At 45.0% G+C, this 24,928-nt stretch overlaps 1 protein-coding gene across 1 annotated transcript in view; it reads left to right on the forward strand.

Annotated features, from left to right (window-relative positions):
• The window catches only part of Ccz1 (vacuolar fusion protein CCZ1), a 79,412-nt gene that overhangs the window by 17,048 nt on the left and 37,436 nt on the right, over positions 1 to 24,928 (forward strand). The window contains exons 6-8 of the mRNA XM_065444543.1: positions 6,585 to 6,715; positions 10,613 to 10,657; positions 19,965 to 20,102. Of these exons, the coding sequence (XP_065300615.1) occupies positions 6,585 to 6,715; positions 10,613 to 10,657; positions 19,965 to 20,102 (314 nt within the window). The remainder of the gene's footprint in view (positions 1 to 6,584; positions 6,716 to 10,612; positions 10,658 to 19,964; positions 20,103 to 24,928) is intronic.

Below are 24,928 nucleotides of genomic sequence, written 5' to 3' on the forward strand. Positions count from 1 at the left end.
AGCCATAGGAATAAATTTAACGGTGTGCAAATATTTGAGAAGTTCGAATATTATTGAATGTTACAAATTTAGTATTCAAATTAAATTAGAAGAATAGATATTTGAAAATGTTTGAATATTCGTTTGGGTACCAACATTCGAATAAAATATATTGCTGGCTGTGTAGGAGCAAATGCGGTTCTTAGAATTTGTTTCTATCTAATTGACAATATTGGGGTTATTTTGTGCTTAACTTTGTAACGATTTCGTGCTGCTAGCAAAATTTCTCCTGTAAAGCATACTTAGTCACCAAACTCGTAAACTTTGGAGGAAAGCCAGTTTCTCAAACGCCTAAACTTTGCGGGAAAGCCAGCCTCACAGTAGCAAGGGGCGCAGGATTGCTAACAGCGAGAGTGCACTTTTTAACGCGATAGCCTTAAGGGCCCCATGTCGCAGAAAATCCGGTTTTGGCGGCGGCGTGTCCAGCCAAGAAAATTGTCTCAAACCACGCATCCCCATCCACACAGTTCTTCTGCGTGTCGCATAGGCGTCACTGAATTAATTGAATTTCTCAGAGTAAAATATGTCAGAAAATTCGTAAGGTATGCCTTACACACAACCTACAGACATGATAGCTCTTGGCTGGCGAGAAGGGAGGCTTCGTTCCGGCCGCGAAGCTCCCCACATCTCAGTAAGGTGCCTGGTGGTGGTCTCATGCTGACGATGCCCTCTCGGTGAGCGCATATTTCCCCCCCTCGTCTTTTAAGAGGTTCAATACTTACAAGCATTTGTCTCGCAAACCATATTTATTTCAAGGGAATTTTCCATGTCTCAATAATTTCTCTCGTCGTATTTGAGTCCTGATTGCCGTGTTATAGTTTGTTAACGAAGCTTTCCCCTCAAGTCTAAATATTTTAAGGCGGTTTGTCGTGTGCGTATCATGGCCACGCACGCTTATATCGCCTTCCGTTTCTTTACCACGGTTGCGCTTTAAAACCACGGCGCTGCAATTTTGCTTTCCTTTCCTTCATTCTTCTCCGCCCTTAAACTGGCTCTCTTCACTCATACACGCAGAGATGCGATCCCATAGATGAGATGAATACATATATATATATAGAAAATTATCAGTCATAGCTCTCGTAGTATAGCCTCCTGGGCCGTTTCCTTTCTCTTTTTTTTGTTCTTTCGAAAGTAGTCCTATTAGGGTTATTATAATTACACGAATGTATTTCGCCCTCGTCAGCAGCAGTCCTTGAGATAGCTATTCTGGCGGCTAGCTTCCCACGCTATGCGTGCCGCCCTCGCACCTGTTTAAGCTTTTCCTAGACACTAGAGCGATACTATGTCCGCGCAACCTTGAGCGATCGGAAAGCGCGTTTTCCCCTCTTGGCCGGCGGAGAAGGGAGGCTTCGTTCCGGCTGCGAAGCTCCCCACATCTCAGTGAGGTGGCTGGTAGTGGTCTCGTGCTGACGATGCCCTCTCGGTGAGCGCATATTTCCACCCCTCATCTTTTAAGAGGTTCAATACTTACAAGCATTTGTCTCGCAAACCATATTTATTTCAAGGGAATTTTCCATGTCTCAATAATTTCTCTCGTCATATTCGAGTGCTGATTGCCGTGTTATAGTTTGTTAACGAAGCTTTCCCCTCAAGTCTAAATATTTTAAGGCGGTTTGTCGTGTGCGTATCATGGCCACGCACGCTTATATCGCCTTCCGTTTCTCTACCATGGTTGCGCTTTAAAACCATGGCGCTGCAATTTTTTGCTTTCCTTTCCTTCATTCTTCTCCGCCCTTAAACTGGCTCTCTTAACTACTACACGCAGAGACAAAGCAGCAGCGCGCGCATTAGAGCCCATAGATGAGATGAATATTTACAATTATTATTAGGGTTATAATTATATTCGAATGCTGATTGCTGTGCTATCGTTTGTTAACAAAGCTTTCCCTCAAGTCTAAATATGCCCTCTCCGTGAGCGCATATTACCCCCCCTCATCTCCCCCCCCCCCATTTTCCCAAGAAATTATGTGGAAAGGGACAACATCAGTCCCTTTCCACGTAAGTATGAGGCTCGGAGCAGGAGCTATGGCGCTTGAAAGTAACCTGGGGCCTGACGAACCAACCGACTGAGCTATCTTTCCGGGCAACATCCAAGGGTCATGAGTTCAAATCACCTGTCATGTTCCCTTTTTTTCCTCTTGTTTTTTTCTTTTTTTCTTTCTTTTTAATGTCTTTTTCTTTATTTTATGACTGTACGGAAACCCTCCTAAAAAAAAATTTATATACATCCTCACTTAGGTATGGTGACACATGTGCAAGTCATAAATACCAGGTTCTCTAGCCGAGTGCCATCCGTGCGGTATAACCGAGCTCAGATTGGTCAACCTTGACTGATCAAATAAGGCACCACTGTACGTTAAATGAGGCGCACAACTCCTGCGGGACCCGCCGCAGTTGCTCAGTGGCTATGGTGTTAGACTGCTGAGCACGAGGGCGCGGGATCGGATCCCGGCTACGGCAGCTGCATTTCCATGGGGGCAAAATGCGAAAACACCCGTGTATTTAGAATTAGGTGCACGTTAAAAAACCCCAGGTGGTCGAAATTTCCGGAGTCCCCCACTACGGCGTGCCTCATTATCAGAAAGTGGTTTTGTCACGTAAAACCCCATAATTTAATTTTTTAATTTAACTACTGCGGGGAGGGTAGAGTATCCGTCTCCCGTGCAAGAGGACCATGGTTCAAATCCCGGTGCCGTGCAATTCTCCACCGGAAAATACAAAAAAAATAAAGTGTGTTGATAAAATTGCACAAACAGGCCTGGAGTGCGGCCTGATCCCGGCGACCAGAACCAGTAACGCACTCTCTCACCAGAGCAGGATTGGCCACCCTGGTGCAGTACTTAACCACAACCTCCCATATAAATACAACAATCAAACTCCGGCCCTCAGTCCCCAGCAGCCGCGAAGCAACTGACCACGGCGGCGGTCAGATATATGACGCTGCAGAGGGTGCTAAGAATACCTGGCTCCGGAGAGGCCGCCATTGGAATCTGAACCTGGCAACGTTTAACGTTAGAACATTATCTAGTGAGGCGAGTCTAGCAGTGTTATTGGAGGAATTAGAGGGTATTAAATGGGATATAATAGGGCTCAGTGAGCTGAGGAGGACAAAAGAAGCATATACAGTGCTAAAAAGCGGGCACGTACTGTGCTACTCGGGCTTAGCGGAGAGATGAGAACTAGGAGTCGGATTCCTGATTAATAAGGAAATAGCTGGTAACATACAGGAGTTCTGTAGCATTAACGAGAGGGTGGCAGGTCTTCTTGTGAAACTTAATAAGAGGTACAAATTGAAGGTGGTACAAGTCTATGCCCCTACATGCAGTCATGATGACCAGGAAGTCGAAAGCTTTTATGAAGACGTGGAATCGGCGATGGGTAAAGTCAAAACAAAATACACTATACTGATGGGCGACTTCAATGCCAGGGTAGGCAAGAAGCAGCCTGGAGACAAGTCAGAAGGGGAATATGGCATAAGCTCTAGAAATAGCAGAGGAGAGTTATTAGTAGAGTTTACAGAACAGAATAATATGCAGATAATGAATACCTTTTTCTGCAAGCGGGTTAGTCGAAAGTGGACGTGGAGGAGCCCGAATGGTGAGACTAGAAATGAAATAGACTTCATACTCTGCGCTAACCCTGGCATCATACAAGATGTGGACGTGCTCGGCAAGGTACACTGCAGTGACCATAAGATGGTAAGAACTCGAATTAGCCTAGACTTGAGGAGGGAACGGAAGAAACTGGTACACAAGAAGCCAATCAATGAGTTAGCGGTAAGACGGAAACTAGAGGTATTCCGGATCAAGCTACAGAACAGGTATTTGACTTTAACTCAGAAAGAGGACCTTAGTGTTGAAGCAATGAATGACAATCTCATCGGCATCATTAAGGCGTGCGCAATAGAAGTCGGTGGTAACGCCGTTAGACAGGAAACCAGTAAGCTATCGCAGGAGACAAAGGTCTGATCAAGAAACGCCAATGTATGAAAGCCTCTAACCCTACAGCTAGAATAGAACTGGCAGAACTTTCTAAGTTAATCAACAAGCGTAAGACAGCGGACATCAGGAACTATAATATGGATAGAATTGAACAGGCTCTCAGGAACGGAGTAAGCCTAAAAACAGTGAAGAAGAAACTAGGAATAGGCAAAAATCAGATGTGTGCGTTGAGAGACAAAGCCAGCAATATCGTTACTAATATGGATGAGATAGTTCAAGTGGCTGAGGAGTTCTACAGAGATTTATATAGTACCAGTGGCACCCACGATGATCGTGGAAGAGAGAATAGCCTAGAGGAATTCGAAATCCCGCAGGTAACGCCAGACAAAGTAAAGAAAGCCTCAGGAGCTGTGCAAAGGGGGAAGGCAGCTGGGGAGGGTCAGGTAACAGCAGATTTGTTGAAGGATGGTGGTCAGATTGTTCTAGAGAAACTGGCCACCCTGTATATGCAATGCATCATAACCTCGAGCGTGCCGGAATCTTGGAAGAACGCTAACATAATCCTAATCCATAAGAAAGGGGACGCCAAAGACTTGAAAAATTATAGACCGATCAGCTTACTGTCCGTTGCCTACAAAGTATTTACTAAGGTAATCGCAAATAGAATTAGGAACACCTTAGACTTCTGTAAACCGAAGGACCAGGCAGGATTCCGTAAAGGCTACTCAACAATAGACCATATTCACACTATCAATCATAGAAAATTGTGCGGAATATAACCAACCTTTATATATAGCTTTCAATGATTATGAGAAAGCGTTTGATTCAGTCGAAACCTCAGCAGTCATGGAGGCATTGCGGAATCAGGGTGTAGACGAGCCGTATGTAAAAATACTGAAAGATATCTATAGCGGCTCCACAGCCACTGTAGTCCTCCATAAAGAAAGCAACAAAATCCCAATAAAGAAAGGCGTCAGACAGGGAGATACCATGTCTCCAATGCTATTCACCGCATGTTTACAGGAGGTATTCAGACACCTGGAGTGGGAAGAATGGGGGATAAAAGTTGATGGAGAATACCTTAGCAACTTGCGATTCGCTGGTGATATTGCCTTGCTTAGTAACTCAGGAGACCAATTGCAAGGCATGCTCACTGACCTGGAGACGCAAAGCAGAAGGGTGGGTCTGAAAATTAATCAGCAGAAAACTAAAGTAATGTTTAACAGTCTCGGAAGAGAACAGCAGTTTACGATAGGTAGCGAGGCACTGGAAGTGGTAAGGGAATACATCTACTTAGGGCAGGTAGTGACCACGGACCCGGATCATGAGACTGAAAAAACCAGAAGAATAAGAATGGGCTGGGGTGCGTTTGGCAGGCATTCTCAAATCATGAACAACAGGTTGCCACTATCCCTCAAAAGGAAAGTGTATAACAGCTGTGTGTTACCAGTACTTACATATGGGGCAGAAACCTGGAGGCTTACGAAAAGGGTTCTGCTGAAATTGAGGACAACGCAATGAGCTATGGAAAGAAGAATGATTAGTGTAACGTTAAGGGATAAGAAAAGAGCTGATTGGGTGAGGCAACAAACACGGGTAAATGACATCTTAGTTGAAATCAAGAAAAAGAAATGGGCATGGGCCGGACATGTATTGAGGAGGGAAGATAACCGATGGTCATTAAGGGTTACGGACTGGATTCCAAGGGAAGGGAAGCGTAGAAGGGTGCGGCAGAAAGTTAGGTGGGCGGATGACATTAAGACGTTTGCAGGGACATGGCCACAATTAGTACATGACCGGGGTAGTTGGAGAAGTATGGGAGAGGCCTTTGCCCTGCAGTGGGCGTAACTAGGCTGATGATGATGACAGACATGATAGCATCGGATTGTAATTTGAGTTTCCGCATAACAGAATTATGTTTTCTCGTATATTCAAACACAAACCCCTTTTCCAGCTGCCCTTTGGTCTGTCTTAGTAGGAGCGGCCTGGCCCGCTCGGTTCCTTGCAACACCATAAAAAAAAGAACCAGAAAGCTTGCCTTCATGCACAGCATTTGTCACCAGCATTTCCAGGAAAACATTACTGTTACATATGCTGCAGTTGCTGGAAAGTGTCAGGAGAAGTGAGGGATCTTTGAATGCTTTTAAAGGCGAAGCTTAAGCGTCCTCCATTTTTTTTTTATTTCGCAGCACCACTTTTATTTCTGAGCTTATTGCTTGACAACAAGTGTGATGAGTGACAACTGGCACTGGGTCAAATGCCTCGAAGTTTATTGGCACTTGATGCAGTATAATAAGGCACAGGGCTGGTGAGGGCAGCTAGTGGGAATTACTAAATTTTCCAAGGTAACACGAGCCAAACATACAATGTTTTAGTATAATGGCTTACTAGTCCAGTTTTTTAACATCGACAATGTAATTGCAATGTTGCATCATAACAATTGCCCAACTTGCTAATAAATGCACATGCATATCATTATTTGATATTCAAAGGTAAATTTCATGTTCAATTCATAGTGAAAAATATTGATATTCGCACACCCCTAGTAAAATCACGTTATTGTAGTAGTGTCTTGACCCTAACCCTTGTCCGATTGTCTCGCAGCAAATTCCCCGCCTGCGTGTCCAGCACGCCGACCTGCTAGATGTGTTCCAAGGAGTGCAGTTCCTGCCACTGGACAAGCACGCTTTCCTCCGAGTCCAGTGCTTTGTCAACCGCCTTGAGGGACGCTTTGGGTGAGGCAGATGGCCGCTTTTGTCGACACTGAAAGTGTTGCACTTGTAGGTCTCCACAGTCAAGCGTTGCTTTCGGTGATGATGAAAACATTGTTTTACTTCATTGCACACAATTATCACCAAGTGTCCCAACTTTCAGTTCTATTGCCTTGATGAACACATTTTTACTTGGGGATTCTTTGAAAGCCTCTGCCGAGTGTTAATAAAGAGCTTCATAAGAAATTCTTAATGCTACAGTAGGCAGGCGATCACAGGTAAATTGACTGATCGAGTGTTTTATTTTCTTGAAAGTTCCAATGACAGGTGACGGCTAAAAGTGCACATGCCTAGCAAAAGATCTGTGCCCCACACACAGCACAGGCAACAGTCATCACATGTATTGCACTAATGATGATAATTTACCATATTTACGCGATTCTATCACTTCTTCGATTGGGACAAGCACCCGGTTTTTCAGTCAGATGTGAGAAAAAAGTTTTACAGTTACAGTACTCCATGATGCGAAATATGAGCGCAGCTCTATGCATGTTTCTGTTTTGCATGTCAACATATTGTATTATGATTATGTAGGGTTATATTAGGACGAGAGTGCTGTAAGTAGTGCGCTTTGTCTCCGTACAGACGATGCGTGCTACCCTGGCCTCATATCGTAGCCATCATAGCCGCACAGCCCGTCTCGCGTGGCACTATACTTCTCATGCTTTCGTTCCACCGACAATGAGAGCGACCCTTTGTCGCAGGGAAATCGTGCCACCTGTGTCAGTGGCGACAACACTTAAGGTAGTGTCACATCGAGCCTTACTCGCAGCCGCTCGCCATCACCCCTTGCAGCAGCAGTGATACACGTCACACACACTGGTACCGCAGACTGACCTCAGCAACTGATGGCGCAGACAAGCATAGCCCTCCCCACCTCATGCCACCTAGGCCCTTCCTCAAAAGTGTAGATGAGGTTGCCCATGTGGTGGTAGATGCTGCGGCCACCAGAAACTCAGCGCATGAGTAGGCTGTTTCCCCTCTGCTCCTCCTCTACTTTCCTCTTCGCCCGCTCTTTCGTTATTTCCTCCGCATTCACTTTCATTTTTCGCCCGTGCTCATTCGCTCTTTGAAGAAGTGTAACGCTGCCAACACTCAACGCAGGAACGGGCGCTTAAGAGCTGCAGTCTAAAATGCAGAGGCCTTCATTACGACAAACATCCCGATTTTTATACTTTGAAAAATGCAGAACATAGTTTAGCTACATCGGTTATTTCCTGACCAGGTTTTTATATTTAGAGAGAGAAATAGCGATTTTTTTCTCACTTGCAAAAAAAAAAAAAAAAGGAATTGAACTCTGAAGTCACTGAAGGTGCTAATTGGGCCCTGCATATAGGTGGTGTTCAATGATAGCAATCTTCCTATGCTCACAGGAGCCTCCAACATATACAGCAGGGCAAAGCACGACATTCGAGACATGGAAGGTGTAATCAGATATTGGGGAAGTTGCAATTGATATTGATATTGGGGAAGTTGCAACCTATTGCAATATTGGTTTCACACTTGATTGTAGTGCATATGTCCTATAGGAAATTTTCCTGTAAAAAATTTGAGCATTACAGTTGAGTAAATGTGGTAACGACCTAGTCGAAAGAGCTGTTTGAACTTTTAAGAAGACGGGAGGGGATATAGGTAGTAAATAATGTGATGGCTGATCCTCACTGATTTCTTATCAGCTGGGCGAAACTTTATGGACCAGTCAGTGTGTGACCTAGAATGTGAAGTTCTGATGCATGTATTCCAGCGGTCTCCTGTGGAATGGCCTTGCATTTCAATTTTTATGTGCCGTACAATTGAGTCCCTGCATAATGAATAGTACCGGTTCAATAAAACATGGGTGAAATCAGCAGCTACGTTTGTAGCTATGCTGTCCAGCGAGCAGTTTCATTTTGCCCTGCCGTAGACAAGATGGTGGATGGTGCATTAATGCAAGTGAACAGGTGGTGCTTGACATTTTGACAGTCCTATTGCTGCTTGCTAACAAGAGCACCTATGTCAAAATACCATACAATTAGTACTAAATTCCTTTATGTGCCACTGAACCAAACTACATGTTTCATTTCATGGTTATTTGTAAGATTCCTGGCAATGACTTTCCACTGATTTCATTGTGATGAAATTAGACTGCATAGTTTACTAGTGAGCAGAAACAAACTGCAATGTTCCAGTTCTGATTCCTGGCTTTTGCAGGCTTTACCTCAATGGAGCCAAATACAAAAAAACACTCATGTACTGTGTCTTGGGTGCATGTTAGAGGGACACTAAAGAGAAACATAACTTGAGCCCCATGTGTAAACTGCCCTTCTCCAATACCAAAAAGTCACATTTACCACAAGGAGAGGTTAGCTAATCCAGAAAAGAAAAAAAATTCGCAAAAATAGAAGACAGCTGATGCCGCTGCCTTGGAAGTTTCTCGTAGTGGCGCCATTAATTGCAATGTTGTTTGCTCGCGCCCAGGTAAATTCTTATTGTAAAAGATGGACTGCATTGTGTTCCAAAAGGACCAAACACTGATTTTGGCACGCTTCAGAAACTGTTACTGAGCCACAACAGCCCAATTAGGAGAAGATACTTTGAAAGCCATGACGTACCAACCAGCACCGTAATTTTAGCGTGAAGTTCAGAAAATGAAACTTTGACCTATGTAGTAATCAGCCTTTTACCTTTGAAATTAACAAAAATAACGGTTTGAAAGAATGCTTTATTAGTGTAGACTGCTCTGGCATTTCTGTTTACTGTCCCTTACAGACCCCCAGCTGGTCGAAATTGTAAGCATCCCCCCCCCCCACGCCCTCATTGTGGTCACAGCCCATGTGCTGCGTTGGGAACCTCAACCCCATTATTCCGTTGTTGGCCGAGCACAGTAGGCATCTGTTAATTCGATTTTTGTATTGATTCGATCCCAACCGAAGGTCCCTGCCAGCACCCATACACTTCTAGGGGACGAAACTTCCGTGTTTTCGATCTGAAAATTGGCCTTCGCCAGATAATTCGAACTTGACTGGTCAGCTTCGCCGCAATACGGCACTGTTATGCGGTGAAGCATTAGCAATTTAGTGCAGTGAAGCATACTGATAATCGGAAAGGGCCACTGTCACGGGGCATAGTATGCATTCCTTAATTATACAGGTGCGCATGCACCTTCTCCGATCACAGTACGAGCACCTAGATGCCTGATAAGCGTACTGGAAATGATTTGAGCCCTCGTTTCGCCTCCCATGGGTGTCTCGTGTATCGGACCATTTAACCTAACGGGGCCTAGTATGCGTTCCTTAATTATACGCGGGTGCACACGCCCTGCACCGAGAGAAATTCGTCTGCGTTTTGGGAAAGCTAGCGAAAAGGAAGGCGGTAAGATGAAAAAACTGCAGAAGTTGAGGGGACGCTCAAAGCCAACAAAGAAGCGGTCTGTCTAAAACTGTTAAGGCCTGCGAGTAAACTTATTAGGCATCTCAGTGCTCGTACTGTGATCGGAGACGACGCATGTGCATGTGTAACGGTGGCACCTTTCCCCGCGTCGTATGGTTCAACCCATAACATGGCTGTGTCCGTGAAACTAACTTTAAAGGCAAATATTACCAAGTGAATCAACGGCGCATTTCGGTGCCTTTTCTGCCTTTTTTTAAATTTGACTTGACGGATAATTTGACCAGTTTTTTTCAATCCTGTCAGAATCAAAATAACGGAAATCAAGTGTATAACAAATTAACTGACCAGTACTTAGTAGCAGTAAGTTGTAGAAATAGGCTGAAGCAGGTTGTTGATGTCTGTTGTGTTCATTGCTTACAAGCACAGCCAATACTATGCTTTCAGTGTATTAGTACAGCAGCATGTCCTAATTAAGTAAAATTTAATTTTCAGAGAAATCCGGTCTTCCGTCTTCCTCTGCAACGACCTCCTTGTCTGGTGAGTGCATGCTGTGCACCTGTCAACTTCCCTGAATTTCCCTGAAAGTTAGACATGAAGCTCGCCATACGATTTTACTGATGTGTCATGAATTTCAAAGGGGCCATGAAACATTTTTTTAACATAGTAAAAAAAAAAGGTGTTCCTAATCTGTAAATGAAGCTCCCATGAACATTTGAGCCAAATATTATTCCACTGTGTGCTGCAGGTAACTGGCAGTTTCGTACAAAACATTGCTCACTCTCCGCTTTGCCTATGTCATAAGCCACTCTATAACTAGTGAGCCGGATCCAGTAACCAGTGGGCCAGGATCATTTTTTTGCAGGGGGGTGTCAACGTCTTGCTCGACGCAGCACGGTCACGGTAGGAAGAGTGGTTGGATGGAGCCGCACCGCCGGGTACCCCGCTGCTGCGAGGGATAGCCAACTTCTGGGGGCACTTTTCTGCCGCTTGACGATATATCGCAAGTCGCTGCTATTTTTGTTCGATGTAAGCGTAACTTTTCTATATATAGTCATTGTAACTACACCTTGTCCAGAAATTGTTTGATATATAGAGTAATTCCAAGTAAACGGGTTCAATATAGTCAGGTTCTACCATAATATCGAAGTCCCTAAAAAGTCAGTGTGATCTAAAAAAACTGTTTGGCTTATCAGTCTCTGATAATCTAGGTTTACTGTCTTTTGTGTGTTGTCTAAATGCAAATAGGCATTAAAGGGGCCATGGCACCAAATTTTTTATATTGAGTTACGCATTGCAGGTTAAACTGCATGCGTCCCCCATCAGACTGGCAAAATTTGAGTGCATTCTGTGCTGTAGAGCATTTGTATTTTATTTTTTTTATATTGCAGTAGTTAAACCTTGAAGCAGTCTGGCAATACCGAGTTGCGATGAAATGAAATCGCACCTTAGGAAACGACTCTCTCAGAGCAACTGAAGCTGAACTTAATAACCATGCTTTTGCATGCTGCAAGCATCGGAAGTGATTGCAGGAGCTGGAAATATGTCATGGCTGCCGTGCATTATTTTATCAGCTTATCATCTGGACAGTGTAGTTGCTGTGAACACGTAGAGTTCGCTGTGCTTTTATGTTTATCAGGGAGCTGTCATCCGTACTTCTTGATTTCAACTTGCACCTGACTTTATTGTCATAAGTATGAAACTGTTACATAGTTATGACACACGTGCCGTGTCTTACTGTATACGACAGCACGCCGTTTGAAGGTTGGAAGATGAATCTTTATTGCTTCCGTCTCTGAGCGTATATATACGAAACAGGAAGGGGAAAGGGGAAGGGAGAACAAGGGAAGGATATCAAACGATAAACACACGTGCCGTCAGCGCTTGCAAGGCAGTCTGATTGCGGCTCATCATCATCATCAACATCAGCCTGGTTACGCCCACTGCAGGGCAAAGGCCTCTCCCACACTTCTCCAACAACCCCGGTCATGTACTAATTGTGGCCATGCGGTCCCTGCAAACTTCTTAATCTCATCCGCCCACCTAACTTTCTGCCGCCCCCTGCTACGCTTCCTTTCCCTTGGGATCCAGTCCGTAACCCTTAATGACCATCGGTTATCTTCCCTCCTCATTACATGTCCTGCCCATGCCCATTTCTTTTTCTTGATTTCAACTAATATGTCATTTACTCGCATTTGTTCCCTCACCCAATCTGCTCTTTTCTTATCCCTCAACGTTACACCTATCATTCTTCTTTCCATAGCTCGTTGCGTCGTCCTCAATTTCAGTAGAACCTTTTCTTAAGCCTCCAGGTTTCTGCCCCGTAGGTGAGTACTGGTAAGATGCAGCTATTATACACTTTCCTCTTGAGGGATAATGGCAACCTGCTGTTCATGATCTGAGAATGCCTGCCAAACGCACCCCAGCCCATTCTTATTCTTCCGATTATTTCTGTCTCATGATCCGGATCTGCCGTCACTACCTGCCCTAAGTAGATGTATTCCCTTACTACTTCCAGTGCCTCGCTGCCTATTGTAAATTGTTGTTCTCTTCCGAGACTGTTAAACATTACTTTAGTTTTCTGCAGATTAATTTTTAAACCCACTCTTCTGCTTTGCCTCTCCAGGTCAGTGAGCACGCATTGCAATTGGTCCCCTGAGTTACTAAGCAAGGCAATATCATCAGCGAATTGCAAGTTACTAAGGTATTCTCCATTAACTTTTATCCCCAATTCTTCCCAATCCAGGTCTCTGAATACCTCCTGTAAACACGTGGTGAATAGCATTGGAGAGATCGTATCTCCCTGTCTGACGTCTTTCTTTATTGGAATTTTGGTTTCTTTATGGAGGACTACGGTGGCTGTGGAGCCGCTATAGATATCTTTCAGTACTTTTACATACGGCCCGTCTACACCCCGATTCCGTAATGCCTCCATGACTGCTGAGGTTTCGACAGAATCAAACGCTTTCTCGTAATCAATGACAGCTATATATAAGGGTTGCTTATATTCTGCACATTTCTCTATCACCTGATTAATAGTGTGAATATAATCTATTGTTGAGTAGCCTTTACGGAATCCTGCCTGGTCCTTTGCTTGACAGAAGTCTAAGGTGCTCCTGATTCTATTTGCGATTACCTTAGTAAATAGTTTGTACGCAACGGACAGTAAGCTGATCGGTCTAATTTTTCAAGTCTTTGGCGTCTCCTTTCTTATGAATTACGATTATGTTAGCGTTCTTCCACGATTCCGGCACGCTCGAGGTCATGAGGCATTGCGTATACAGGGTGGCCAGTTTCTCTAGAAGAATCTGTCCACCATCCTTCAACAAATCTGCTGTTACCTGATCCTCCCCAGCTGCCTTCCCCCTTTGCATATCTCCAAAGGCTTTCTTTACTTCTTCCGGCGTTACCTTCGGGATTTCGAATTCCTCTAGACTATTTTCCCTTCCATTATCGTCGTGGGTGCCACTGGTACTGTATAAATCTCTATAGAAATCCTCAGCCACTTGAACTATCCCATCCATATTAGTTATGATATTGCCGGCTTTGTCTCTTAACGCATACATCTCATTCTTGCCAATTCCTAGTTTCTTCTTCACTGTTTTTAGGCTTCCTCCGTTCCTGAGAGCATGTTCAATTCTATCCATATTGTACTTCCTGATGTCAGCTCTCTTACGCTTGTTGATTAACTTCGAAAGTTCTGCCAGTTCTGTTCTAGCTGTAGGGTTAGAGGCTTTCATACATCGGCGTTTCTTGATCAGATCTTTCGTCTCCTGTGATAGTTTACTGGTATCCTGCCTAACGGAGTTGCCACCGACTTCCATTGCACACTCCTTAATGATGCCCACAAGATTGTCGTTCATTGCTTCAGCACTAAGGTCCTCTTCCTGAGTTAAAGCCGAGTACCTGTTCTGTAGCTTGATCTGGAATTCCTCTATTTTCCCTCTTCCCGCTAACTCATTGATCGGCTTCTTATGTACCAGTTTCTTCCATTCCCTTCTCAGGTCTAGGCTAATTCGAGTTCTTACCATCCTGTGATCACTGCAGCGCACCTTGCCGAGCACGTCCACATCTTGTATGATGCCAGGGTTAGCGCAGAGTATGAAGTCTATTTTGTTTCTAGTCTCACCGTTCGGGCTCCTCCACGTCCACTTTCGGCTATCCCGCTTGCAGAAGAAGGTATTCATTATCCTCATATTATTCTGTTCCGCAAACTCTACTAATAACTCTCCCCTGTTATTCCTAGTGCCTATGCCATATTCCCCCACTGCTTTGTCTCCAGCCTGCTTCTTGCCTACCTTGGCATTAAAGTCGCCATTAGTATAGTGTATTTCGTTTTCACTCTACCCATCGCCGATTCCACGTCTTCATAGAAGCTTTCGACTTCCTGGTCATCATGATTGGATGTAGGGGCGTAGACCTGTACAATCTTCATTTGGTACCTCTTATTAAGTTTTACAACAAGACCTGCCACCCTCTCGTTAATGCTATAGAATTCCTGTATGTTACCAGCTATATTCTTATTAATCAGGAATCCGACTCCTAGTTCTCTTCTCTCGGCTAAGCCCCGGTAGCACAGGACGTGCCCGCTTTTTAGCACTGTATATGCTTCTTTTGGCCTCCTAACTTCACTGAGCCCTATTATATCCCATTTACTGCCCTCTAATTCCTCCAATAGCGCTGCTAGACTCGCTTCACTAGATAACATTCTAGTGTTAAACGTTGCCAGGTTCATATTCCAATGGCGGCCTGTCCGGAGCCAGTGATTCTTAGCACCCTCTGCTGCGTCGCAGGTCTGACCGCCGCCGTGGTCAGTTGATTGCGGCTGACGTCACTTTACAACAGAAACCCTACGAGTTCAGCTGTCTGTAATCATCAATAATCTGTTGCAACCTATTTAATGGTTATGTGCCACTGTGACACTAGAGGCATTAGAATCCCTGAGTGTACTTAGATATGCGTCGTAGAGCTCCATGCATGCACTTCTCATCACCACTCTTGCCTCAAGAGTCAACAAGCATCTTAGGTCACTTTCATCCACGTGACATCACTGCATTAATGTCCCACATCTGTGCATCCGTCCGAATCACTGCTTGTATTTTGCCATAGCTTGTGAGTGGTGTAGTGCATGCACATAAACATTGCATTAGATCACATGTTAGGTAAAAGGAAAATAAATGCAGTTGCATGCGTCACATTTAGTTGAGTTCAGGATTCTCCCCATGGTAGGTGACGGTGGAAATTTTGCTCACTGCTCCAGTTTACTGCCTATAGCACTGGGTTTACCACCCGCCGCTCCAGTTGATGAGTCAAAATTTCCAATCCTGTTTTTTTTTTTTGCTATCCTTAGGTGTTCCTTTACAGTTAGGAAATATTAGAAAGAAAGTTACATAGAAGTTTAAAATAACACACTTTTCTATTGCACTGTCAACAAAACTTCAGGTAGAAAACAGGCCGTCCGGAGGTGCCATCGCACCGCGGAGCTTGTGACTAGTGCGACTTTTCATTGAGACAACGCCACCATTGTAAAATGAAGCCATCTGACCTGCAAATAGCTATAGTACAGTCGAACCCGACTACATCGAACCTGTTTAATAGAATTATTCTGTATATCGAACAATTTCTGAACATGGTGTAGTTGCAATGAGTATATATAGCAAAAGATTTACGCTTACATCGAACAAAAATTGCAGCGACTCCCAATATACTGAACAAGTGGCACAAAAGTGTCCTCAGAAGTTGGCTTTCCCTAGTGGCGGCGGGGAAAAATGGCCGCGTGCGCAGCTCCATCCAACCACTCTTCCTACCATGACCGCACTGCGTCGGGTGAGCTGTTGACACCCCCCTGCAAAAAAAATGATCCTGGCCCACTCGCAGTGCTTGCTCAGACAGCCAATCAGAGGCTCTTGCACCCTCGTCGTGCAAGATGGCACAAGTGCGGGTTGTCGCGCTGCTTTTCTGGTTCACTTTTTTTGTACCTTGACCTTGTGGTTCTTCTCCCGCAGTGTTGCCGTGATGAAGTGGCAAAATTTGATTTTCGCCGTGAAGCTTGAAATCATAAATCGGGTCGAACATGGTGAGAAGTCGGATGACCCCACAGCATGCAAGATTCCGAGGAGCACTCTCGGCACGATCTTGAATAAGGGGGAGATTATGGCTAAGGCGGACAAACTCGTGACCTGGTGCCCATGGTGCCTGACAAGTATGCACAGTCGTGTAGAAGTGGTTCATCCGAAATTGTTTCAGACGTGCCGGCTTCCACATGCCCGGTCAGTAACAGTAAATTCTGATGATTGCGACGAAGCTGTTGCCAGTAATGCCAAAGTTTCGAGCGAGGTGTCAGAATTTTCGGAAGCTGTTGACGAGTCGACGGTCGATGAGTTTGTGAGTGCAAATGATGGTGTTGTGACCACGGGAGAGCCTGAAAACGAAGACTGCATTGCTGGCATTGTACTGAGTACAAGTGAAAGTGGGCGCAATGAGGAAAGCAATGACGGTCCTTTGCCTACATCCTCCAAGGTGATTGGTGCACTCTCACTAGTCCGGTGCTTCTGCGCAAATGTGGAAGGTTGCGGCCTCAGCCGCTCCAACTCTTCAGACTATGCGGAGAAGTGTGTGCGTTGCAGGCAGCGAAATTGCCCAAGCAGATGAAAATACAGGACTATTTCATTTGAAACTAAGCTAGTTTCATCAATAAAGTGGTTTGATATATGGCATGTGCTTTTATGATGTCCAGTTCTTTAGCAGGTCTATATCGAATTATGCCCTATATCGAACTGATAGGCATTCTTTAGCAAGTTCGATATAGCCAGCTTTGACTGTACTGCATTTCGCTGTGCGGAAATGAAGCAAAAGAAGTAAATGAAAATGAAAAAAACTTGGCGTTGCGATTCATTACTGCTGCCACAAGCACACAGGAAGCGCATGTTTTGCACATATTTTGACAATAACAAGCTATTCATTTCTATGTCCTGATGCACTTTTACGATCGTGGTCGGATGTAGTGCCAACTCACGTTAATTTCATCATTGTAGCATCCAAAATTGGTAAGTTTGCGATTCAAAATGGTGAAATTGTCATATCGGAAAAAAAGAAAGAGAAAAGAAGAGGCTTAGTCTCGTGTGTACACCCCCTCCCTCCCCTCTTTCTTTGCAGAAGGGTTGAAATCCGCGCCAGTTGGTACATAGTGGAAAGGAAAAACCAGTCACAAAACACAAAGGACAAAGTGGAGAGGTTTTGGTGGGAACCTAACCTCTTGTCCTTTATGTTTTGTGACTGGTTTTTCCTTTCAACCTCTTTCTTTTCCTGGCCACCAAATGCCCACCCCTCAAAAATGTATAGGCAGATCCCTGGTTTTGTCCTACTGTAAAACCTGGTTGTATTGAACTTGAAACATAAAAACATCTGTCAGTTCGATATAGGGCATAATTAGATATACTGTAGTTACTTGATTCTAACGTGCCCTTGATTGTAATGCACACCTGGTTTTCGTGACCAAAGAAAAAAAAGACGCCCTCGATTGTAACACACATCCATTTACCGTGACCTATAAAAATAAAAATCCGTTACAGTGCCATGCACCTGATTCTGTCGCACAGAAATACAACTGTCTCTCATTTTCCCAATGCATAAAAGTTGTGGTAAATTAAAAAAGTTGCAGTTTCGCCCGAAAGGTGAAGCATCAATTACAAAAGCAAATTAGTAGACAGCTATACGAAAAGTAAAGGTAGCAGTTTTATAGGCCGTATAAACTTTTAAATATTTGCTTACTAACTAAATTAACAAGCATGATGTCATGTGCGCACAAGCAAACATGAACACGTCTCACTCAGTGACTGCGGAAACTCTTTAAACTCTGGATTGAAGAAGTGCGGTAGCAGGAGCGAGGGAATTGACTTCCGCGCAGCCTATCGCTTCGACACGAACTAAGTGACGAGAACACAGTGTGGTGTACTTAGATGCATAGACTCTTGTCTCCGTCGCAGATCGCTTTCAAGATGGGGGCCGCTTGGCTGCGCTGTACGTAGCAGCCGCCGATGTAGAAAGCCTCTCCTGTTTGCGCCATTCCCACACACAAGTTTCGGGAACTCCAAATGCCCCTGATGCGGCTCAATTTCCATCCGCCTCTGCACACGCGATCGCTTTCCTTTTAATTGTGGCATCGTGATGAACTCGGCATGTCTTTGCAGTCGACACTTCCATGCTGATAGAGCAAATGCAGAAAACAGGAAGACAGACAGTGCACTAACCTAAGCCAAAAGAAGCATTGCCTAAGCACACGTACTACATCACATGGACAAAGCTACGGCAGCTAGGCTCGAAGCGCATGCAAGGTGGCCATTTCGAAATGTCGGTGGCGATATGGTAACATAGATTTAGGGTCGTGCTCGATTCTAAGGAGCACAAAATTTTTGGACCCGTTTTATGGGGAAAAAATGCAAGTTATATTCGAGTCAGTATGGTAAGCCTGCTAAAGAATTGGATTTCATGAAAGCACCTGCCATTTATAAAAGCACTTTATTGATGAAACGCTTAGTTTTGCATGAAATAGTCCTGTATCTTCTTCTGCTTGCACAACTATGCTGCCTGTGACAGCATGCACTTCTCCACATTGTCTAAAGAGTTGGAGCTGCTGAAGCTGCAACCTTCCACATTCGTGCATAAGCGCCAGACTAGTGCGAGTGCGCCAATCACTTCGGAGGATGTGGGTGAAGGACTATAGTTGCTTTCCTCATTGTGCCCACTTTCATTCGCGCTCAGTACGATGTCTGCAATGTAGTCTTTGTTTTTGAACTCCCCCGTGGTCGTGACACCGTCATCCGCTCTCACCAACTCATCCACCATTTATCCGTCAGTGGCTTCTGGAAATTCTGACAGCTCACTCCAAACTTCGGCAACACTGGCAATGGTTTCATCACACTCATCAGAATTTTCAGTCATCACCGGGCACGCGGAAGCCGGCACGTCAAACAGTTTCGGATGAACCACTTGTACACGGGCGCCTTGACGTCCTATAAATAGCCATCATTTCATGGGTCTTATACATGGGCCGTTTGTCCGCTTTGGCCGTAATCTCCGCCTTATTCTTCAATATCATGCTTAGAGTGCTTCTTGGATTCTTGTATGCTGTGACGACATCTGACTTCTCAGTGCATTTGACTCGATTTATGATTTCAGCTTCACGGCGAAAGGCAAATTCTGCTGCTTCGTGCTAGCCATCACGGCAACATTACAGGAGAAGGCCCACAAGGTGCAAACGCAATGAATGAGAAAAGCAACGAGACAACTTGCACTTGCATGGCTTGCACTGCATGACAAAGGCAGAAAAGCCTCTGATTGGCTGTCTGAGCAGGCGCTATGGGTGTGCGTTGATCATTTTTTGCAGGGGGTTGTTGACGGCTCACCCGACGCAGCATGGTGACGGTAGGGAGAATGGGTGGATGGAGCCGCGCCACCTGACTAAAACACTTTTGAGACTTGCCAGTGAGTTTCCCTTCCGTCGGGAGGGAAAGCCAATTTCTGGGGGCTTTTTTGCACTGCTTGAAGTTATTTACATCGAGGGTCGCTGCTATTTTTGTTCAATATAAGCGTAATTTCTGCTTTATATACCCATTGTAACTATACCTTGTTCAGAAATTCTTCGATATACAGGAAAATTCTATGTAAACGGGTTCGACATAGTTGGGTTCGACTGTGTATAATTTAATCTGCCATTTCAGACTAGCTTCACTTCAGATAGCTTCAAACTTGTGCATTGGATCTGCATAATCTTTGTACAGTTTTTTAGTGGAATGTTGAGCAGGAAAACAACTTGGCTTGTGCCTCATTCTCTGTTGCCCCTATACAGGAGTGGCCTGGAGCAAGGGGACATGCAGGTGCTCTACCAGTATCTGGTGCACGATGTGCTGCAGAGCACCGTTGAGAGTGAGCTGCTTCCAGGTTGCACATTTGCACCGAGACCAGCAACGGGTGCCACCCAGTGCAGGTGAGACCCTGGTAAAGCTTTATGTGCTCTGTTTCACATATAGCAGGCAATACAGCTGACTGCTTTGGTTTGTGATGAAAAGTAAAGCTTCCACATGAGGAAGAATGGCGTAGGTATGCATCATAAAATTCTATGTAGCATTTCACCTTATGCAGTCAACACCCAATTTTGCGGACTCCCTAGGGACCACAAAAACATCCAATATATCGGGCAGTTCAATAAAACAAATGCATGCTGTTAACTGCGCTCAAGGGCTCAAATTTACACAGTAAGCCCAAAATAGCTTTAAGCACCTCGGTACTCATACTGTGGCAGGACATGGTGGGGTGCTTGCTGTGGTATAGTGTCTCCCTCTGAGAGATCTCCGGTTAATCATTCATTCATGTTCTGGCCCAGTCTAGCTAGATGGCACACCCCCCTTCGGTCATGTGTCGAGCGTTGACCAATCAGAAGGTGACATCTGGCGAGTGAAGTCTTTGTGCAATAAACGGCCGCTTGCCGGCCGAGTCCTTTGTCTGGTTTCATCGAGGGCGGTTGTTTCCGCGTCTCCCTCTCTCGCGTCGGTGGCGCCGGGCGCTCGCCGCACGCTCTCCGGACGCCGGGCCCCCGCCGCCTGCTGACACAACACTTGCACGTTTAATTAAGGAACACATTTTATGTCCAGTGACAGTGGCTGCTTTGCACCGTTGGAATGCTTCACCGAAATACAGTGTATATGCTTGACTGCATAACATAGCCGCTATATTGTGGCGAAACACACTTTAGGGAACCAGCATTATGCAACACTTGAGGCCCTCATCTTGCTTTCCACAATTACATGCCATCAACGAAGATGACAAAAGCAGAGCTGGCGCTATTGCCGACAGCGACCAATTCTTGAGATGAAAAACATGGCACCGGATGTCCAGAATCTTGCTAGCGAACATCGAAGCATCTAGGCCTAACAAGAGCACAAAACTACTACGGCTGCCAGTCTATCAGTGTGCAAGAGCACTGTTTCAAGGCTGGGACATAATGAGAATGGCGGTAGTAGTGGCTTCAATTAATGCCATTTTGTACATGCAGGGACAGCAAGAAATCAGAAAAGTCGGACGTTGAAGGGTTCAACGTTCGAATTTATTAACATCCTTATATGTTGACCTTATGGGCTACGCGGTGGTGCTGCAAAGGGTGTCCAAATTATCAGGCTTGTCCAAAAAGTCGGTCGATTACTTTAATAGCAGGACATGGTCTAGTTATTACATAGAAGGCATCGCACATCTACGCTTATTTACCACTGAATGAGTGACCAGTGGCCTCAGCTCACTGCTCATGTTTGCAGCAAAAGCACAATACTGTGCATACTGGAAGCAAAAAGGTGCATAAATAATGGATGATTAGATGCAACTTTGCACCTACAAGTTGTAGTTGGAGTATATAACGTCATTATTCTGTAAAAAGCATCTCAGGTCGAAAGCTACTAGGCTGCAAAAGCCACACTTGTGTAGCTTCCACAGCGTTGCCTGCTAAGTTTGAAAAGGAGTAACAGACTCACTGACTGTTGCTATAGCTGCATCCTGATAGTAGCGAAGTGCAAAGATACACATCTAGTACACTGAATTCAACCCTAGGTTTCTGAAACTACCGTGTTTACGTGATTGTAGGACAAGTTTTTTTTTTTTAATTTTCATTGCTTAAACTCGACTATTGCAGTACATTCGAATACAGTAGACTCATTAATTCAAACTTGAAGGGACCTCGGGATCTTGTTTGAATTATCAGAAATTCTCTTATATATGATTCTGGGCAGGATAACAGTGCACATTATGCTTGCGCATCGATTTCAATCACTTCCTTAAGAATTTCCACGCTTTAACTACAGAAAAATAGACAGAGAGCAGAGGTGAAAAGTCCACAACTAGTTTATTGGCCACCTACAGGTAACCAAACCTTTGAAGAAACGAAGCCGGATCCGTATTACGAGTTTGGCCATTGTCATCCTATATGGTCACGCCAAAAATGACTTTCAAAAATGACCAAACTCTGAATACAGACCCATAGGTGAAAAGTCCACAACAATTGCCATCTATTGCTGACCAGACCTTTTAAAGAAATTGTGAATGGTCACTTGCTTCGTAGCTATATGTGCCTTCAGCACAATGCTCTCTATGCTGGTAAGAGCAGCCAATTCGTTTTGAGAGCTTTCTGTTGCTGTCAGAAACTTGTGGACCTGAGCAATGTAGTGGAAGGCCTGTGTAGGTGTCACACTGGGTTCCTCCTCCAACTCCTCCTCTTCACTTTCGCTGCTGCATTGTGGTGGCAGCAGCTCGGCTCTGAAGTCGTCGAGTGTGTCCTCCCTGCGCACAGACAGGTTGTCATCAGCAGCTGCATAATCACTGAGGTCGGCAGCTATGTTGTGCGCTTGCAGAGCAGAAAGCACTATGCTTGCGTTGTCATCCTCGCAGCAGTTTTCAGCTTCACTTTGCTAGCAGTCGGGCAAAGTGCCAATGCTGCAGCCAGGGATGCAGAAAGCATGCTGGACACAATTCCATATTGTTGTTGACGTTACAGCATTCAGAGCAGTCTTACACTGTGTGGCATGGAATTGTCCATACGTAGCAACATTCTCTTCAGCAGCAGCTTCCTGTAATTCATCTTCAATCATTTTATTATACCTTGATCCAGTTTCTGGAGTACAGCTGTTGTGTTGGGAAGCGAAAATTTGAGGCGAATTGCTTCCAGCCTCTCCACGTCGCCATGTGCAGGGCAGTTGTCAAGGAGGTCCAATATTTTTCTTTTTGCCTTCATCTGCCCATCCAATTTGCAGAGCCAATCCTCAGATAAGGATTGCATCATCCATGCATGCATGTTTCTTGCGTAAGCAACTGGGAGTGTTCGAATGCCTTTCAAGCACCTTGGGACTTTGCCTTCCCCACTACGAAAAGTTCTGTCTAACATGGCTTCCATCCATGTTAGCGCAAACCATGATGGTTAGCCTTTCTTTACTTAGCTTTCCGCCAGTACATCGCTCCCCCTTGGGACACAAGGTATGATCTGGCAGGCACTTAAAAAACAGCCCCCTTTTGTCGGCATTATATATATCAGTCGGGGAGTATTCATGTAGCACGCTCTCAAGTCGCGTCTGCTGCCACTCGGCAGAAACAGCTTCATTGACTGCTGCCGCTTCACAACTTACTGTTTTGAATGCGAAGCTGTGTCATTCTTTGAATCAAGAAATTCACATAGCACTGCACCTAAAACCTTCAATTCCAAAGTGCGCAATCAGTTTTTCGGCTTTCTCCCACAGGACTGGTCCATTAACTGGGAGGCTGGAGCCCCGTGCGCGCTTAAGCCAAAGGAGAACTGACTTCAGATCAGGGTGCGCTGCTTCTCTAAGCATTTTTCCATACAGGGCAAAGCAGCTTGCATTGTTCCGCAGCTTGTCCTTGGCTTTACCTATGGTTGTCAGCGTACTTTTGGGGATTCCATATTTCTTTGCCACTGCAGTTTTCTTAACTCCAGCATCGACTTATTCAATAGCAGCCAATTTCTCTTTGAGGGATAGCGTTCGGTACTTCCTTTGCGGCGATCTGTTTGGTCGATCGTGGAATGTGCGGCACGCTAGGTGTAGCAGCATGTACCAGGTGGGAAGGCAGGTCACGTAGTTCAGAGTTTGCCGGCACTCCGGGAAGGCAGAGTAGGCTGAATGCCGCGTGTGTCACTTTCGTAGGGAAGGCGCTTTCTATGGCGTCTTCCAAGCATAACCGCGGAACTTCTTCTGCGTCATTTCGAAAGGACTTTCATTTCTCAGAGGGCTTTCGAAGGCACAGGCACACAAGCATCCTTACACGACGAATGAAGTTATCATTACATATAACGTAGTGCAGATGAGGCTCCACTTGGAAGACGCTGTGGAAAGCACCTCCAATCTGCTGGCTGCACCCATCCCCCTTTTTTTCGCCATACCGCGGCATGTTGACACACGATCGTGCGGTGTGGTGCGTATTAATTTTGTGCCAGTGGCCCGCATGGTTTTGACCGCTTTGTCAAGTACAGGCAGGCAATCAGCTTTAGACTAATTATGGAGGCTATTCTACTTGCAGATATTTTCCGGTACGAACACGCAAAAAGTATGAATTAACCGAATGATGAAGTTTGAATTAAGCGGCTATTAAATATATTGAAAACATAGCGGACCAACCAAAAATTTGACTTTTGTTTGAATTAACCGAATGTACAAATTATCAGAGTTTGAATTATCGCGAGTCTACTGTAGCAGCAAAATTGGCCATTTCAAAACACATTCTAAATCCCGAAGTTTTTAGCGTTGCATTGGCAATCTGTACCTTTACGTCTCAATCCAATCCATAGACAAGTCGACCAAAGTAAGAACTTGTTTTTTGTTCGAATCGTATTCGAATCAACATAATTTTCCCATTGCTTGTGACTGATGTTACGATTACGGTGCTGCAGTACATTGCAGCATTTCACGCCTCGACACCGTTTATCGTGACGTGACGGTGGTGCAGTGCATTTGGTAAGACGCTCGCTTCGAGAGATGAGCAATCTTGATGGTCAAAGAGCGGGGAAACTCCGCCGCGGCTGGTCAGCTCGGTATCAACAAGCCGATAATTCGCAGATGACGGGGCCGCTCGGGAGGGCTCTGAGGACTTTGTAGTGTCTTGGTACTGCCCCCAAATGAAACGATTAGTAAGTGCTTCATCTCAAACAAGCTTGACAGCACGGAAGATGATTTGAATCTTGGTCGATCACTTTACTCGGTCGATCACTCCCTTCTACAATGATATTGTAGGACAGCCTCGTGCCTGTCTTTAATCTTCAAATTA

Source organism: Dermacentor albipictus, chromosome 8, assembly GCF_038994185.2.
Source record: "Dermacentor albipictus isolate Rhodes 1998 colony chromosome 8, USDA_Dalb.pri_finalv2, whole genome shotgun sequence".
NCBI lineage: Eukaryota > Metazoa > Arthropoda > Arachnida > Ixodida > Ixodidae > Dermacentor > Dermacentor albipictus.